This window comes from Rutidosis leptorrhynchoides, chromosome 3 (assembly GCF_046630445.1).
Source record: "Rutidosis leptorrhynchoides isolate AG116_Rl617_1_P2 chromosome 3, CSIRO_AGI_Rlap_v1, whole genome shotgun sequence".
In the NCBI taxonomy this organism is placed as follows: domain Eukaryota; kingdom Viridiplantae; phylum Streptophyta; class Magnoliopsida; order Asterales; family Asteraceae; genus Rutidosis; species Rutidosis leptorrhynchoides.
Window position 1 is genome coordinate 558906217 of NC_092335.1, and position 20167 is coordinate 558926383.

At 32.8% G+C, this 20167-nt stretch overlaps 2 protein-coding genes and 1 long non-coding RNA gene across 3 annotated transcripts; 1 reads left to right on the forward strand and 2 right to left on the reverse strand.

Annotated features, from left to right (window-relative positions):
• Window positions 1–6083: 6083 nt before the first annotated feature.
• Window positions 6084–6584, reverse strand: LOC139902055 (uncharacterized). Its single transcript, XM_071884712.1, has one exon. It carries the CDS (start codon window positions 6582–6584, stop codon window positions 6084–6086), a length of 501 nt encoding a protein of 166 aa, XP_071740813.1.
• A 2436-nt stretch (window positions 6585–9020) lies between these two features.
• Window positions 9021–12220, forward strand: LOC139898585 (uncharacterized). The gene is made up of 6 exons (XM_071881342.1): window positions 9021–9468; window positions 9566–9728; window positions 9871–10047; window positions 10142–10225; window positions 10698–10779; window positions 11554–12220. The coding sequence occupies exons 1-6, from the start codon at window positions 9155–9157 to the stop codon at window positions 12003–12005; spliced, it is 1272 nt and encodes a 423-aa protein (XP_071737443.1). The 5' UTR covers window positions 9021–9154; the 3' UTR covers window positions 12006–12220.
• Window positions 12221–14966: 2746 nt separating this feature from the next.
• LOC139898586 (uncharacterized) lies at window positions 14967–18423 on the reverse strand. The gene is made up of 5 exons (XR_011777065.1): window positions 18231–18423; window positions 16587–17810; window positions 16380–16421; window positions 16221–16255; window positions 14967–15857 (listed from the first exon to the last, which is right to left on the reverse strand). It is a non-coding gene; the product is annotated as an uncharacterized lncRNA (long non-coding RNA).
• Between the last annotated feature and the right edge of the window lie 1744 nt (window positions 18424–20167).

Consider the following 20167-nt stretch of genomic DNA (forward strand, 5'->3'; position numbering starts at 1 on the left):
CTGTCCGGTCATCAACACCATAAATTTTCTTTTTATTTAGTTATGCCACTGTTGCGTTTTTCTGTTGAAACGTCACCGGAGCACCACAGCTACGGCAACTATTATGTCGTGAACTTTGTTGCTGTTATGTTGTTACCATGGCCACTATTATCAACAAACGGGACCCTATGATCAACCTGCAACAACAGGTGCCGTAACAGTAAAAAAAATAAATAAAGAAGATGAAGATTAATATACAGAATTATGAAGAATAGTCGAGGATAGCGATGGTGAATAAGAACCGAACCCCACCTGTTGTTTTCCTGTCGTGTTATTAACCAAATTCCTAATCCACCAAAACAATAACTGGACTTGGGCCATATATAATGGACTTACATAAATGGGTTTTGAGTTGGGCCGTATTTGTTTAGTTTTCCTGTTGGGCCAGACGATAATGATATGGTGATACGAGTAGGATGAACACCACTAGGATGAGCTTTGATGAAAGAGAAGGAAAAACAGATCGATAATGGATTAACTAAATATAGGTATGATTATAAATCAGAAAAACAGACATGGTTGAGTGGTCAAGGGTGTTTGTGATTAAGTGAGAGGTTGTGGGTTCGAGTCCCGTCCCAGGCAATTTATCTCTTTTTAATGTTTCTAAGGTATAATTTGATATTTATTATTAATTATTAGCATTATTATTATTAAACTAACACCAAATATTAAAATTATGATTATTATCATCAAAAGTATTACTATCATTATTAGTATTATTATCATTAGAGATATTAATATAAATATTAGCATCATTATTATTATTAGTAAAGTCATTATTTTTATAATTATTATTATTAGTAATCATTATTATGAAAATTAACATTTTTATTAAAAAGTATCATTTTTATTAAAGTTATCATTTTTATCATCTATATTAAAAGTATCATCATTATCATTATTATTATTTATATAATTAATAATATTATTTTAGTATTACTATAATTTTAACAAACAAACGATATATGTATATATATAAAAAAATATATTTACTACATATAACATAACAAAATTTATATTTTTATTTATTGAATATATGAAACATATAGGTTAATAATATAAAAATAATATAACTAATAAATCTATATATATATATATATATATATATATATATATATATATATATATATATATATATAACTTTGTTCAATTACAATTATGTGTGTTAATATATATACAAATAATATAGGTTCGTGAATCCGAGACCAACCCTACACTTATTCAATGATGTCATATGTATTTTTACTACAAAATACATTATGGTGAGTTTTATTTGCTCCCTTTTTAATTGCTTTTGCAAAATATATTTTTGGGCTGAGAATACATGCGCTGCTTTTATAAATGTTTACGAAATAGACACAAGTACTAAAAATACATTCTACGTTGAGTTGTACCACTGGCATATTTCCCTGTAGCTTGGTAACTAATATTTACATGGGTATTGTAAACGCGAATCCTGTTGATAGATCTATCGGGCCTGACAACCCCAACCGGACTGGACGACCGGTATTCAACGGTTGCACAGTACTTCGTTTTGGTGACTACACTTGGTACGGTGTAGTGAGATTTCATAATAAAGGGAATATGCGACGTTGATTAAATGTTAAGTATGGTTACCAAGTGCTCAACCACTTAGAATATTTTTATTAAAACGTTTGTGTATATGAAATCTTGTGGTCTATTAAGATATTGAAATGATTGTTATGATAAACCTATGAACTCACCAACCTTTTGGTTGACACTTTTAAGCATGTTTATTCTCAGGTACGAATTAAGTCTTCCGCTGTGCATTTGCTCATTTTAAAGACATTACTTGGAGTCCTTCATGGCATACTAGGACAGTACCTCGCAATGGGACCAGATGTTGATGACTTCGTCCAGGGGGATAAGGACGGGTCCTCACACAAAACCCTAGATTGTGGCTATTAGGGTTTCATTACAACAACATAACCCAAACTCACCCATTTTACCCTCAAATGGGTCATACAAATCTCTAGTAACCCAAACCCTAGCCTTTAACCAATTAAAACTTAAAACATAAAGTTAGAACTTACCAAGACTATCTTCTCGTAGCTAGTAATAAGGAGAACAACTTTAAATCTCGCTCCTAGGTTTGATTCACAAATCTCCAACTCCAAATCTAAAGATCAAACTAAGTGGGTTTTGTGTTTTGGGCGAGAAAATGGAGAGAAAAGAGAAAAAGAAATGAATTAAATGGATATGTGGTGGAGAGTTAATGCTCCCATCAGATCCACATGTCAATTTACCATTTTGCCCCTTAAAATCCCTTAAATTGAGCTAAGTCCGACACCAGTTCAGCAGAACTGTCGCGGCGCGGACTTAATCGTCGCGGCGCGACACATAAAGGGAAAATAGGCCCTCCTTAACCCACTTCCTGATCCTGGTTCGCTTGATATGCCGCGGCGCAGACCCATTTGCCGCGGCGCGGCTTAAGGCTGCATCTGAACAGTTTGACCACCTTAAACAATTTTCGATGTTATTTAATTTGTACAATCCAAACCCGCTTCCTATATTCACCTAGCCTTCCACAATAGTCTCACAAGACTTAATGCTAACAAAACCCATGTTTAAACTTATATATATATGCACACATTATCAAGTATATATATATATATATATATATATATATATATATATATACACATATATTCGTACATTTACGCATAAGCTAACGAGTTATAGACGTACAAATGATTAAGTAGGTACCTTTCGATACATACGGGAAAACGGGATGTTACATTTTGGTTGGCTCCGCATCGTCTAACGTGTTAACGTATAGGATTGTTGATCGCTCGATGTTGGACTTATGCGTGACTAAGTCGACGACAACAAGGTACCGGATCAGTAGTTTCTGCCTATCTCTTGGTTTTTTCTTTGTTTTGGTCTTGTAGTTGTAAGTCCCTCTTTTTAGTTTGTGGTATGTTTGTTAGAGTTTTTGTTCCGTTCTTTACGTTTGTATTCTGGGGGCTCGATCTAGAAAGCAGGTAGGTTATTGGTTTTTAGTTTTGAGTCTTCCGCTATTCCGTTGTATATTTGTTCGATTTTTCATCTTTCGATGAATTAACTTTTGTTAGAGTATTCGTTATTTTTGTAAAAATAAAAAAAACATAAGTTATCTGGAAAGACTAAATACTTTTACCTAGATGTATCATGTACTTAGTTTAATTAGGTTATCATCTGATCAATTCTGTTTTTTTAGATTTAGGTTAAATATTTGTTCGGTTTTATGTATTTTTTAGATTTAAGTTTGGTGGTTATTCGTATGTACTGTCCTTTACAATTTTTAATGTACTCGCTCTCTTTCAATGTTATCGTCCAATGTTTGTAGGAAAATCATATCGAGACCTTTCAATTTTTTGTCGTTCGTGTGTACCACCAGATCTTTAAGATCTTTTTATATATTATTAATATTTTCTCCGAAAAAAAAGAAAAATTGATCAATTCTGACTTTTTCTCAAACCACTTTAATAATTAGTGAGGTTTGAACATGATTACATCGTATATGGATATGAGGGACTCAACTATACTAATTTTATTTATATATACGGAGTATAATATTCTTATACTTATATTGACAACTTCACACCAGGGAAAATGTGGTTATAGCATTTTGATGTTATTGAAGTTGATTTTTTGTTTCTTTAAGAATAATCTCAGGGTTGTGAATCACATGAACTTGTGGCTAGTTGGCTACATCCCAAGTTGGATGTTTGTCCATCTTTCTATATTACTAGTATTTTATTATTATTTGTTTTTAATTATAATTTAAAAATTATATTATAATAAAATAATAATAATAATAACAATAATTATTATTATTACTATTATTACTTTTTATGTAATCATCTATTTATTATTATTATTATTGTTATTATTATATTATTGAATAGGAGGAAGGCCAAAGCAAAAAGATTAATCAAGTGAGCATTATGTTGGTATATACCTCAATCACTTACCGATTATGGCTATATAAAAGGCATTGTTAGAACTCGTGGCCAAAATGTTCGTAACTATTAATAACTGAGCATCACGTCTTCGACATCTGTAATTGATTTGTTTATTTAACATATATCCCATCAATGAAGTGTATAATTCCGCTTTCTAGCTAAGTTCCTAAAATAGTACTGTAAATTTCTAAATGTCGATGATGAATGCCAATACACAAGATTTCAGGTTCAAGGGAGCCAATAATGTGTAGCTCAAATGGTAATTCATATTATAATAGTTAATTATCAATTATCAATTACCGGTCTATATTGACGGTTATCAACTTTTCTACAATAAAGTAGACATAAGAAAACTTGTCCCAAGAATTCATAATCAGCTTTAGAACAATGTACATTTTTATCGTTACACTATCGATCAACTCATAAGCTAACAATACTATCATTTGATAAAGCCAATGATAATAATACTCTCTGTCATGAAACTTTTCATCTACTTATTGTGATCGTTATATTTGATTTATTGTGATTTTTTTTTTTTTTTTGAAAAGCAAGATGAATTCATTAATCAACGAAACATTGTTACAATACAATCGATAACAATATTACTCAAAAACCTACTATGTGCATATATTGGATTTTTACAAACACATGAGTATAATGTTGCAGAGAGTGCAACTTGCCCTCCAACTTGATTGACCACTCGTTCTTGAACGTTGTCTGCCTATATACCCGAACCTTCTCTTTTTCTCTGAATGACATTCCTTTAATCATGCTCCACTGATTTATCATGGTCCTTTCTGACATTAGTGACCACATCACTGAAAATACGACCATCTCTGAAAGCATCTGGATGGGTTTCTTTCTTCGAGTTGTTTGATGTTTAATGGTTGGCTTGGTTCTTTTTGTCCCTATAACTATCTTTCCTTGTATCCCTCTTGTTTCTTGATTGTACGTCTTTGAAGATTCTGATTTCCAATCCATCAAAGTGAATATCCCTTAATTTGTTAAGCAGCATCCCTTCATCAACTACGTTACCATATCTTACGAACGCAAAACGCTTGTCGTTCCTCAATGTCTTCTTTACCAAGAAAACACCTCTTGCATTCCAAACTGCTTGAATTTTCTCCATAGGTCTACCACCTTACATCCTTCCGAAAACCTAAAAAACATGATCGATTTCAAGCGATTTCCGTTAAACCGCGAGTCATAAGTCCTATAGTTACCGCTACAAAAGTCTCGATCCCTAATGGTCCCCGAGTTGAAGTTTATACTCGCCTCTCTCCATTGTTCTCCCTCCCTCTCTCTCCTCTCATTCTTTCTCTTTCTAGATTAATTCAATGGCTCTTTTTTATTTTATTGCTAGGGACTTTGTCTTGAGGTGATGTCACTTGTTAAGCGTTCACGATTAGAAACACCAAGCTTAAAGTGTTATTTGCACCAATTTCATATTTAGATATCACAACTACATACGGCTCTATTGATTCGACAGCAATCGTCGATTTATTGACTACTTGACTGACTCTTAGAGCCTAAATTAAATTCCAGGCAGGATTTAAAAACCATGAAAATCTGATTCTACCATTTTCATGGCGTCTATTATTATTTTTATTTTTTAATTTTTTTCCTACTTAAAGGCCGGAGGTCCTCTCGGAAGCAATCTCTTTATCCATCGAATAAAGAGAGGGGTGACTTTCTCTACTCTTGAGAGTGTTTCACTCTGGGTGGAGAAATGACTTGTCTTTATTCTCGGATAAGGGAAGGATTGTCTACATCTCACCTCCTCCATACACCACTCATGTGGTATTGAGTTTTGTTGTTAATGTTGTTGTTGTTGTTGTTGTATATCACAACTGCAGTCTTGATAAAAGATGTTTAATGTGGCTCTTACAAGTAGTTTAGTTATAATTGTATAGTTGTAATTTTTTTTTTTTTTTTTGAAAAACAAAGCATTATATTAAACACGAAACATTTACAAGTTTCTTGAGCCTAACGACCCAAACAAGAATACAAGCCCGACATGTTGCAAAGTAAGCAACCAAAGCTAAAAAAACTCATTATACATACACGACAATACAATCAATTTAAATACGTGCTAGGATTACACAACCAATTTAACCAATCGAATTTTCGACCTCGTGATCTATGAGAAATCCATTCAAAGGACTTTACTTGTATCTCGTTTATTGCCACCGGAATGCACCAACTTTTTCCTCGAAAAACAACATTGTTTCTATTTGCCCAAATAAGATAAGCACAAACCCACACGACCGCTTGCCACACGTACTTCCCATTTTCCGTCATGTTAATCGGCCCATTCCCACGAAGGATTTCATTCATACTAAGGTTGGTCATTAAGCCAAAACCCCACCATGAAAAAACCCGGTTCCAAATATCCATAGAATTATTGCAAAATAATAGTGAATGTTCAACGGTCTCGATGTCATCATCACATAACGGGCAACGGACGGTGTCTAAGTCTATACCTCGCTTATCTAGTTCAATCCTAACGGGTAGTAGTTTTTGAGTTGCCCTCCATACAAACATTTCTATCTTCTTTGAGATTAAATTATTGCGCATATTTTCATACGAGGAGGAGTTACCCGAATAAAATTGAACATAAATAATTGAAGTAAGACTTTTAACCGAGAAGTTACCGTTAGATGTGAGTGACCATTTTCATTCGTCTTTCTTATCCCGATCAAATTTGTAGTCGTCGATAATTTTTTCAAGTTCAGCCATCTCACCAGTAGCTCGTCCCCTAGGTTCACGAGCCCAGCCCGCCTTAAATTTTGGCCCAGTAACAGCCCAATCGATTCTGTCCAATACTGTTGCCTGATCATCCGCATCTAATCTGTGAAGTCTCGAAAAAATTGTGCTGAGTCGACCTTTGCCTGTCCAATTCTCGTTATAGTTGTAATTGTTGGTTGTCGATATGGTTCACTGACCATTTCATTTCTTTGTAATCGATGTGGCCATTTCCTTTATCGGATAAAATGTTTCCTTACCACATCTAGTAATTGTGATGAATTCATAAATTTTATATTGTTTCAAACATTGATGTTTACGATCGGTACTAAGAATTTAAGGACCTAGAACGAAGTGAAACAAATACTTAGGGATCAACGAATAATATAAGCTACTTAAAAAAAAACCCCTAGACTATAATGAATAATATACGCTATTTAAAAAAAATGCCCTTTAGGTTTTGGTAGAATGCTAGCAGGTTTTGATTTTTTTTTCCCGAGGCCTTTGATTGTTGTTTTTGAGCCAATCGCGTGTTTCACCTTTGCTGCTTCAGTTATGTTTCGAGTGGTCGATCGTAAGGATGGCATTTGCGTGCGACGGGCACGGATCTTTAATATTCGCGACTCGCCCCAAGATATTTTCTTTACGCGCAGGTACCTGTTTATCTGCTAACGGTTAAAATTTTTTGCCTGTACCCGCAACCTGCGAGTACATGCTACCAAGGGCGGAAGGTCATTGAGACCAAACAGGGCCCTGGCCACCCCATTTTTATGGGCTATTAGTGTAATTATCAAAAATTTCATGGGCTAAAAAAGTTTATATTATACTGAGCCCTCCTAACTTGCCAGCCTTTTATCTTTTTGTTGAAGATTAACCCCAACTGTACGTATTACTCGGTATCTTCAAAAATCAAAACCTAAGTATACACCTTCTATCGACAATTCCAATTTCAATTCTATCACTTTGGCATATAATTCTAACCTTTATTCAGGTATCTTTTTCCTTATTTTGTTTATTTGATGATGATAATAATTATATGTTAAATGTTGCCTTGTCGGTCTTTGTTTTAGTAAATACTCATTTAATCAATTAATGGTGTGCTAGGACTTAAGAGAATTTTTTTATATACATTAAAACTCATGAATTGAACATATACATTAATAATCTGAAACTTCAAAATATGATTATAATTTTATTTGTTATGCACTCATGTGATGTGATTAGTTTAACATATTTATTGAAGTGAGTTCAGTTTTTTTGTTTTGTTATTAAGTATTAACAATAAGATGTGTTAACTATTTGTATTGTATATGTTATGTTTTTATATTTTCATGAACAACTATGTCATGTTTCTAACACTGAATCAGTTATTGATGATTTTAAAAAGCTTAAAGGCCGTCGAGCCTACCTGTAATGATTTGCATCTTATGACTACGATGTTTATTTTGTGATGCACTACATTTACTGTTTGAATTTTTTTTTTTTGCCCCCCTAATCAAAAGCTTTACGTTCCGCCACTGCACGCTATCCGTAGTTTTGCAAAATGTGCACTTTAACTAATTTTAATCACGGATACTCACTACCCGCTCGTGACTCTTGCCAACAATTATATAATTTTACCCGATTCTTATTCCCAGTACATTTTTTTATAAATACCTGCTACATGCAAATCACGAGCCCATTTCCATCCGTACTCGATCGGGTTGTTCCCTCCGGCCTCCCATGATTGAAGTTATGCAACTTTTTCTAGTCAAAGGTAAGTAAAGTTAACGGTGTGAATGAATACAACGTGGAAAACGAGAATATAAAAAAGATGACCGCGGTCTAATCAACATAACCGACCACAGAATTAAACCACTCAATAAATACACCAATTTTATTCCCATTTTCCCACTAAACAAAAACCCATCGAGATTTATAATTTCCCAATCTTTATTGAAATTCAATACCTGGGTTTTATACATCCATCCATCCACCACACACTAATTCGTCAATTTTTTCCCCCACAAATTAAAAATCAAACTATATATGCATATTATATTTTGTACTTATTAATTATTATTATTACATTGTTTTATGTTTTATTCTAGAAATATATTATAAAAAACGTCCAGTACCGGTGGTCCCCACCGAAAGCCGGTATACTTATTTATCTACAGCGTACAATTCTTATCTACTACACTCATCCTCTAGTCGTTTATATTTTGTCTTTTTTATTATTTTATTCCCTTCAAAATAATTTATTTTAATAATAAAAAAAAATAGAAGCTTACCAATATTCTTTAGGTGCTCCCTTCTTATCTTCTCCTACCCTCAAAACTTGTTATTCAACCCTTTCTGTTTCATCGATAGTTCATAAAGTTTTAATCTTTATTCGATTGGAACTAGGGTTTTAAGTGGGTATGGATTTAATTGGGTTTTTTATACCAGGAATTCATTTATGGAATGTGTTGCCAGATCTTATGGTGTTCATTGCCCCTTTGTGGATTGCTGTTCTTTTTGGGGTTTTAGTTGGGTGGGTTTGGAGACCCACTTGGGCTAATTCTGCTATTAACAATATAACAATAACAATGCCCACAAACAATTATACTCCTAAAGATTTTGTATCTTCAATTCCAATGTTGAATTCTTTAAAATCTCAACTACCCAGTTACTTTTTTCCGGTTTCTGATATTGGGTCACCGGAAGTTAGTTCATGTGAGGTGTCCACAGTCAGGTAATTTTTCTTGAAAAAACTCATTTTTGAAATTAATTTGTATATTTGTGATTAAAGTTTGAAACTTTGTGATTAAATTTGGCTTTTATGTGTATAGTTCTTCAAAATTGGATGAAAAAATGAAGAATTTTGTTGGGGAGGGTGATTTGGAGCATATTTACAAACTTGTTGAGGAAAAAGATGGAGGTCTTGCTTGGAATGTAATCATGGATAGGTCAACTTCAGATATGAGCTATCAAGCTTGGAAGAGAGAACCTGAGGTAATTTTATATTTATATTTATATTTATATTTATATTTATATTTATATTTATATTATGGTATTTGAAATCAGCAATGTGTGATAGGGACAGATTGTATGTGTATATTTTGACTAATATTGAAATGGTATGTGATTAATGAAGATTGGACCTCCACAATATCGGTCTCGGACTGTTTATGAAGATATGACTCCTGAAATGATGAGGGATTTCTTTTGGGATGATGAATTTAGGTTGAAATGGGATGATATGTTATTAGAAGCCGAAACATTAGAGGAGTGCCCGAACAATGGAACAATGGTGGTTAAGTGGGTTCGTAAGGTATAATTTACGTTTAATATTCATTTCATTTCAGTTTGCATCTTAAGGTGGTACATTAGTTTATACGTTTACAAAGCGGCTATTTGTCTTGCAGTTCCCATTTTTTTGTAGCGACAGGGAGTACATAATTGGCCGTCGGATTTGGGAGTCGGGAAAGACGTACTACTGTGTTACAAAGGTAAGCGTATGAAAATCGTTAATTAGATTAGTTTTGTTGTTTCTGCTATGAGTTCACTAATGATGACTTGGATGGAAACTATCATTATGTTTATTCTAAACGGATGCATTAAATGCTCCTAAATGTGTGTGTATAATCAATGGCGGAGACAAGGGGGACAGGGTGGTGCTCAGCCACCCTCAACAACTAAAGTTTAACTATTATTATTCTATAATTTTAGTACAAGTTATATTAGTTTGGGTGATTTAATGTTAGAAAAATACTCTGTAATTTGAAAAAAATACTCTGTAATTGTTATGTTTTTTGTTTCTTTTATTCAGTAACATACAATATTTATCGGTGCTATTGTTCAAAAGATGTGACCATGTTCCTTTATATAAGTTACGATATATAAATAATAAGCCCCCTTTATCTTGAATTTCTGGCTTCGCCTCTGTGTATAATTTTCGAACATTCAATTTGCTTTTGACAGGGTGTGCAATACCCATCTGTGCCACGTCGCACTAAACCAAGACGTGTTGACTTGTACTATTCAAGCTGGTCGATTCGTGCAGGTAATTTACACACTATATGTTAAAGATATATATTTCCATTTAAGATGGTAAGTGTGTCGATTTGCATTTTGAAATTGTGACATTAACTAATTGTAATCGGTAACAAGTTTGTACTAAAACGGATTTTAGAAAAAATGGTGTCTGGATATTATATTGCTTCCGCCGTTTGAAGTTGTAATAGCTGGATGTTCAAGTGTTTTTAAACTTTTGGGCCTGGTCATAATACTAAGTTAGTAGATAAAATGAACTTCTTTTTTTTGTTCAAGATTCAACTTTTGGGTCAAAGTCGGTCAAAAGTCGACTTTTTTATTGGTTTTGTTCTAGTGTAAACGAAAATCTCAAGCCCATTTAAAAAATAGATCGGAAAAACACCGACTAACATAGTATCCTTAAAGATAATATCCCACTATTAGTATAGAAAACACTATAAAAAATTTATACTTATATTATATGTTATTCAAACTAAACCATGTCATCTTAGCTGTAAATCAATTTTTTTTTTTTTTTTTAATATTTTCATTTAAATATTTATGTTTGAAATAGTAATATTTAATATTATATTTAAAAGTCAACGTTAGTCAACATCCGTATTGACCTCGTCTCGACCAACTCGACCTTTCAAGGTCCTGACCGACTCGTCTCTGTCTCGCGCCTTTTCAACCTTGCATTTAACTAACAATAATGAGATTATCAGGTCCAAAAACACAAATCCAAACGACCCCTTATCCCTATATTAACTCAGTTACTAATTTTCGTGTAATTAATAATTACCAGTTGAATCAAGAAAAGGAGACGGACAGCTAAGCGCATGTGAAGTGTTATTATTTCATCACGAGGATATGGGTATTCCATGGGAACTCGCAAAACTCGGTGTTCGTCAAGGCATGTGGGGAGCAGTGAAAAAAATAGACCGTGGTCTTCGTTGGTATCAAAAAAATATAGCATCAGGAGCATCTTTAACTCATTGTGCTTACATGGCTCATATCAATACAAAAGTTAGTACCGATCATTTAAAATACTTGGGGAACAGATCAAACGATTCACTAGAGATTGAAACTTGTGAACAAGTAGTTAATGACGAGAAACCGTCAGGGAAGAATCTTCCGAAGATTTTGGTGGTTGGAGGTGTGATTGCGCTTGCTTGCTCCATTGATAGAGGGCTTTTGACGAAAGCTGTTGTATTTGGTGTTGCAAGAAGATTTGCTAAAATTGGAAGGAGGTTGTGAATGGTTTGGTAGTTTCTTAATTCAAATATAGTTATAATTTTGATTTTATTTATATTTTGTTAGATTCATGTTGCAGCTAATGATAAAGATGAGAATGTATAATAACCATGTATGTTTACTTTGAAGTATTGTTCTCATGCTCCTGAAATAACAGGAAATTTCCGTTTTCTTGATTTAGTTGCCATCTTTTTTTATATTATTAATGTTTTATGATATATCGTATAAAACATACTCCTTCGTTCCGCTCCATTTTAATAGACGCGTTTTTCTTTTTTAGACGTCCAGAGATTTTCAAAAATAAATAAGAATAAAAAGATAAAGTTCTTTTATATATACCTTTGTATTATGTATTATCTATGTAAAAAAAGGTAAAAGTACAAAAAAGTAAAAGGTGACGATTACATTTTTTAAACTACGTGTTTTTTTGTGTAGAGACTGTTACATTGAGATGAAGGAAGTAATAATTTGCAATTTACATCGACTTATAGTTAGTAAGACATTCATAACGGTTTGTGTTGCCACTCTTTGGTGTGGCCATGAATATAATGGTGGAGTAACAAGTTGTGCCAAGGGGGTGGAAGAATGTTGGTCCACCGTCGAATGTTAGGAACAATTCGACGGCTCAAGTTGTCAGGTGTTAGTATAAGAACACTAACTGAAAACCATAAAGTATGAATTTCATAAACAAATTTGATAAAGCAATAGTGTGTTATTACATGTGTGAACGGAGATGGATGCCGCATAGGCGCACATCCTTGAGAGTTGAGAGATTAGGCTTTTGGGAGGCTCGTTCGCTCATAGGCCAAGGACAAAATATAAGCCCGATAAGCTGTACGTATCATAATCACAAAATGTTGATCTGTAATCAACGAGAACCACAATGTGATAAGCTAATGCAACGGAATACTTTTTTATGATCATATTGTGTGTAATTCTGGTCAATGCTTTAAATCTTAAAGCTTAATTGAGACTTGATTACTTTGAATTCAATAATTAAAAGTAAATAAAAACCAATTTAGATTGTAACTTGGTGTCAAGGTAACTCACTATGTATTTTCCTTCACAAATTCTGCTTAGTGTTCAACAGCAAGTGCAACTTACAAATCCCGTGCAATATGATTTACAGTTTCTGCTTGAATATGCAACATACAAGTTATAGCCTTACAATCATTCAAAACTAGTTATATCAGATGTAACACATAACACATCCCAGATGATGCAATCGGATTAGTTAGTGTTTTGGGTGATTTAACTATACCCATAGATGTAAGGAACCTATATATTATGGTATGAATATATATAATCCAAATAAATTTAATCTTTTTTCTTTTATTTTTCGAGCTAAATTTTTAATAAGATGTATGTAGAATAACTGTGTTTCTCTCTAGACTTTGAAGGTGCGGCTAGTGAAGTTTGAACCTGGTTAAAAACAATTGACCAAAAGATAAAAGATTTCACGGCCATATTTTAGTGGTCATATTTGAAGTAAATTCATAAATAAAGAATTATTTTAAGAAATAAAAAATTCCATCCCAAATTCCTAAATTCAGTCTTCACTTATGAATAGATATTTGATAGATAAAAAGAGAAATTCTATAAAGCAAAGAGAATGCTACCTTGAAATTGTTAAAAGAACTCCAGTTAAACAAATAATAAATTAATTATAGACAAGAATTGATCATCACTACAAATAATGAATTAGTTAGATACTTTTACAAGTATTGAATATTGAATATTGAATATGAATAATAAAAAAACAAAAACAAAACTGTTTTAGATCCTTAACAAGTACTTAGAATCTATGTTGCCGAAAAAATCTTAATGGAACACCAAAGTCTCAAAGCAGTGTAGGCCATCCAGCTCCGGGGCCCACCTTACAGAGTAACCACCCTTGTTCCGGTGACCGGTGGCGCTACTACTACTACTACTACCGCCACTACGGTTGACATCCTTTTGGTTATCTTTCATTGAAGTAACAACAGCAGCAGCAGAATTAGAGTTGGAATTGAGAGAATTTGAAGATCGGGTCAAGAATTCATGAGATAAAGCATCGAATGAACTAAAGATTGAATTCATGGTTGATGATTATATGAATGAATATGAATTTCTTTGAGTTATTGATGATGTTGAACAAGTGAATGGATAATTTAATTTGTAATATGAATATGAATATGAATACGTGAATGCGAACTCTATTTATATATGTCAAAAAAGAGGCCGGTGGAATCGTTGTAGTTTCCATTATGATTTGTTTCCTTTCAACGCGTTGAATTTAATTAGGAAAAAAATATATATAAGTCGGCTCTAAAGATATTGTAAAAAAGGTATATCGACAGTAATTATAGAATAGAATATAGATACAGATGCCGTTATTAAAAAAAAAAAAAATATATATATATATATATATATATATATATATATATATATATATATATATATATATATATATATATATATATATATAGATACAGATATAGCTACCGAGTAATTCCTTTTATATATATATATATATATATATATATAGATACAGATATAGCTACCGAGTAATTCCTTTTCTTTCTTATTTGGAAAATACGTCACCAAACAAAGGCTAAATTATGGACCTTGTTGTCAATTGTGATTTGTGAGCCACATGATTCCGAGTCAAGTTATTGGATACCGAGGTGCTGAGCAGTTCAACACCGAAGGGACCAGCGTTGTCAAACAAGACGGCTTCCCCACGCTTCTTCTTCTCAAGTGCCAATTTTAATACTTCGTTCTTCTACATAAACAAAATAATTAATTGAATGGTATTTGTATTTTATCCCAAATTTCACGCAAACTCTTTAATTTATTTTTACTTTGACTAGTTTATAACCCGCGCATTCGCGGATATTTTATCATACATGTTTCTAAAAATATATTCTTAATAACTTATCTATGTTAATGATATAACTAAAGAGTAATGCAATATATGTGAGTAATAAATCAATAAATAGCAAAAACATTAAAATTAGACACACAAAACAAATGAGTACGAATTGTGACAAGTTATAAACAAAAGTTCAATGCTAGTTCATTCCAGATAGTTAGCTGCGTGATGATTGTTGGACATTAAAGACTTCATTATTTCAGGTGGATCTGCATCCCTCGGTACCGATACGAGGCCTTGCACACAACAACCATGATAACGGATATCGTTTGCTCGAGTGTGTCACTTAGCCCGCTCTTCGTACCATAAATTAGCATTACAGTAGCACAGAGTTACTACAGTCCCCTAAATCTTCGTAAAATGAAGACACACCTACATGATAAAAACATTCGAAAGCAATCAAAGCAAAGCTTGTAATTGAGTAAAAACATAAAAATGAAAAAATTGAATAATTTAAAAGCTGAGGGTATAACCAATCTACGAAGTACACCATCATAATTAAAGAGACCAGAATCATGAGGAGTAGGGGATCTGCATATTCGATCAGCGACAGTCGGCAGATGTACTAACGTTTGGGAAGTGAGAGCTGCAATTTCGTAACAACCACATGTTACAAACCCATAAGAAACATGTTAATAAGTAAAAAAGCAGGAGTTAAATAACATAAACTTTCAAGAAATATGTTTACTATTCGGGGTCGACTCATTAACAGAATTAGACGAAATACCAACTTCAGCACCATCATAATCTCATCATAATCTGTTGTAACTTCATGATGTTTGAGAAAACCAATAGCCAAAGACAAATCATTCGAAGATGAGGCCAATATTTGTCTAGTGGATAAACCACACGTGTTTGCAAGAAAACTATAAACATTAGCAGCCTCTTTTTGAGTGTTATCACCAACAGCATTAGTTCGTTGGCGCTTTTTAGGCGGCATTCTAATTAAATATATCAAACAGCAGAAAGACAATTATATGATGACAATTTGAAGAAAACGTAAATAACGTACTCTGCTGACCACTGGCCAACAGAAACAACACGTATCACAAAATGCACTTAACAAATACAATTAATTCATAGAGGATTCTGTAAACCTAAAGTTAAGAAAATGATGTAGCATAACATCAAACACAACATGTGTTGGCACAAAAACAATAGAACAGATTTAAAATATAGCAAAATAAATAAAGGCATATTATATGTGAAACAAAAACAACACTATACGAAACATAAAAAATAAAAACCAATACAAAAAAAAAAAAAAAAAAAAAAAAAAAAAAAAGGATAAATGAAATAGTTACCTCAGAAATTGATAGAAAGAACTTCAGGAGATAACCTGAAATAGAAATACGCAGATGAAGACAAAAGTACATTAATGTAGGTATCATGAAGACTAAGTGGCATTTATAAATAGAAACAATTAGTTAAAAACCTTAAAAGGGAAGATATTGACAGCATACCAATTTGTAGCAACAAAAAGAAGGAAACGCTACTATTATAACCTGCAACAACAAAGAGATTTGTAAACCAACAGTAATCGGCAAACGGTGAGCATAATTGAAAACATGGCGATAAGAAACTGGAACAAAAAACCATACGATAAATATAAGAAAACGATAGATGAGAGCATGCAATCGATAGTCGGAACCGAAAAAAGGGGGGCGAACCTGGTACGATTGCAAACGGGAAAAAAAGATTGACTTTCGCACACCTCGAACCCGAGTCATTTGATGAACAAAAGACACCGGTTGCCACCCAAGGCAGCCATCACTTTAGGTGTTATACCTAAAACGTTATACATAAACAGTAAAACAAACGGGCTTTAAAAAAAAAAAAAAAAAAGGATGAACAGTTCTCGCATGTTTTGTCATGATATTACGAATAACGAAAACGTCTATGATATTTACATTCAATATTATACTCTCTTACAAAATTATAATGATAGTTATTCAAAATAATGAAAATGATAGCAAATTTCTAACTGGGCATGCTATTGAAATGCAAATATATCTGCCATGCCATTGATGCGAACAAATTAGCAATGCAGTAAACATTACCTCAGTTTACAAACATAAGTGTGAATACATAATGCTTCATCAATTATAAAATCAAAGATCATCAGACAATAGTGTTAAAAATATCTTATAAACTTCGCGTTGACATTTTTTTGTTTGTAAACATCCTGCAAAAGAGAGTTATTTAATTAAAAACTCATAATAATGAATGATCTTAGTAACAATATGTGATCCTAAGTCTATGGCTAAATAGTAATAAAGAAATATTGAAAATTTGCGCAATTTTACCCGTGATACATTTGCAATTAACATACCGTCATCTAGAAACATTCGAGGACCATACGTGCTGAAAATACTTTCAATCAGGACCTGCAATGTATAATTGTTAACCATGGTTCTTGTATCTAATTTAATACAAAGTCACTTCTCAATTCGTATTTGGTATACGAAAGGGCGGAAGGCAAGCCCTTCTATCTGACTTTGGCTTCTCAATTGCATGTACCAAAATTAAGACTGTGCCAAAAGAACCAGATGCTTCGCGAACCATATTCTTAAGGCATTTCGTTGCACTTAAATCACCCTCGTGAATTAGATTTTTTCCACATTACCAAACATATGTTAAGCTTAACACTAATTTGCTTAAAAAAGGCCGCCAAAGATTTATCTCGTCCAGATCGCATTAAACCTCGTCACAAAACATGTAGATTGACAAACCATTTGCATATCTTTGATTATAGCAGTTCAGGTTTCATAACAAATTTTATATCTGGCATCTATATTAAATTTAAATTCCAAATTAAAATAAATAAAAATAACTTACATCAACCGCCGTAAGTTATACATTCATCAGAATCAGATATCGCACCTCCCGCATTCCTTAAACCCATTAAATATAGGAAACAACAATGAAACAAAGATTAATTATACATAAAGATATGAAGAAATAATTATAATTCGATTATCAAACATGAGACAATTTTAGTGATTTATTTAACAACATAGCAATAAATTTTATTATATGAAGATGCCAGATATATAATTTGTTATGAAACGATAATCAAAGACAGACCGTTATCGAGAAATCGTTGATTTTTTATTGTGATACTATCATAACTATTTTTTTTATTTATTTATTTTTTTCTTTTGAAAGGCGATTTTTTTTAATCATTTCTTTAACGACCCTCATCATTTGCACGTAACACACGTTCGGCGGAAACCCGAACCCGATCGACGGTAACCGATACTATCATAACTATTAATCTGAAAAAGAACACTTGCGGGTGATGAGAGAAATACCAAAATCGCGAAGTCGTTGATATTTGAGGTACAACATTCAATTACTTAGAGTGAAATCTATGATTTTGATGAATGAATGGAAGAAACGAAGGTGCGAGTGTGACGGCCGGGTAGCGTGTCCCTTGTATATCAATTGATCTGAGATGGGTGTATTGAGGATTAATCGTCGATGGTAGGAAAAAAACGGAGTCGGCGTGAATTTAGGGGAACAAATCAAAGAAAGCGTAAATGTGATGTGATACTCCGTAATACTTGAGAAGGGTAAATGGGCTTGTCGTGGTAACTACTTAATTTAATTTAGGGCATTAGTGTAATTATAAGAGGTAACTGCCGATAAGAAAGCTAAATGATGTCATTAGCAATTTAAATGGCTGAGATTTTAAATAAGGGAAGTCATCTAATGCTTAACCTTTTGACAAGTGTGTTTTTAGCTGTTAATATAACATCATAATTATTTTCTTATTATAGATAAGAAAGATGGTCACTGTGATTACCAATGTTACATATATTGTCCATCTGTGACGTTAACTCCAAACATATGTCAAACACACTAGAGTACTTTTGTCATTTTACCTCGAAATAATCACGTGAGTGGTCCCTATGTTTTCCCCAAAATTTCATGCGGAGTCCCTATATTTTTTTTACTTTGGTGGTCACTACGATTTATCAATGTTATGTGGGTTTTCTATTCACGTTTTCAATCCGTGTTTTTGATTCGCGTTTTCGATTCACATTTAGGTTCGCGTTTTCGATTCGAATTTTCGGTCTCGTTTTCGATTCAGGTTTTCATTTTGCATTTTCGATTTGCGGTTCGATTTCAGTTTCAAAATTAATTTTTCAGATTCGCGAATCGTAAACATGAATTGTGAACGCGAAAGTAAAAAACGAAAAGAAAACGAGAAATGAATACACAAAACGAAAACATGAATCAAATACGTGAAACGAAAATGAAAGTTGAAAACGTGAATCGAAAACACGAAATGAGAACGCGCATCGAAAAAGCAAAACAAAAACGCGGATAAAAAACGTGAAACGGAAATGCAAGTTGAAAACGTGAATCGAAAACACGAAACGAAAACGTGATTTGAAAACACGAAACGAAACGTGAATCGAAAACACAATATGAAATAAAAATACGAATCGAAAACGCGAACGGAAAACGTGAATAAAAAACGCAAAACGAACACGTAAATCGACAACGCGAAATGAAATCGAAAATTAGAATCGAAAATGCGAAACAAAAACTGAAACCGAAACGCGAATCCAAAACGCGAATCAAAAACGTGAATCGAAAACCTACGTAACATTTGTAAATCACAGTGGCCCTCCAAGTCAATAAAAAGGCAAGGACTCCGCGTGAAATAGTGGGTAATTAAAGTAAAACTGATTCACACAATGATAGATCTTTTGATTAAACACAATAATCATAAACCACTAAGATTAAGCTATTAAGATTTAGTCTGGATTAAAATCACATAAAATCCTAACTACAAAAATTACTCAATGTAATTACATGATTATGACGTCAAGTGAACAATCCTTGATTAAAGATACTTAATTAAGGATTGAATGTAATGAGATTATGATGGTGAAATGGGATGTTTGATGATTGTTTTGGGCCCTGATGATCGTCTTTCACTTTATCAATCAAGTGATCAACCACCCTGTGACGACCCGGAAATTTCCGACCAAATTTAAACTTTATCTTTATATGATTTCGACATGATAAGCAAAGTCTGTTAGGTTGAGTCTCAAAATTTTTGAACTGTTTCATATATTCAATTGACCTTCGACTGTTCTCGACGATTCACGAACATCATTTTGTTAATAGATATATATATATATATATATATATATATATATATATATATATATATATATATATATATATATATATATATATATATATATATATATATAACAATAATAATTTGTAA

Excerpts from the sequence above, each read along its gene's own strand:
- LOC139898585 (XM_071881342.1), top strand. The coding sequence starts at position 9,155 with ATGGATTTAATTGGGTTTTTTATACCAGGAATTCATTTATGGAATGTG. Across the intron at positions 9,729-9,870 it reads CTTGGAAGAGAGAACCTGAG|ATTGGACCTCCACAATATCG; the intron begins GTAATTTTATAT and ends TGATTAATGAAG. Across the intron at positions 10,048-10,141 it reads TGGTTAAGTGGGTTCGTAAG|TTCCCATTTTTTTGTAGCGA; the intron begins GTATAATTTACG and ends TTTGTCTTGCAG.
- LOC139902055 (XM_071884712.1), bottom strand. The coding sequence starts at position 6,584 with ATGCGCAATAATTTAATCTCAAAGAAGATAGAAATGTTTGTATGGAGG.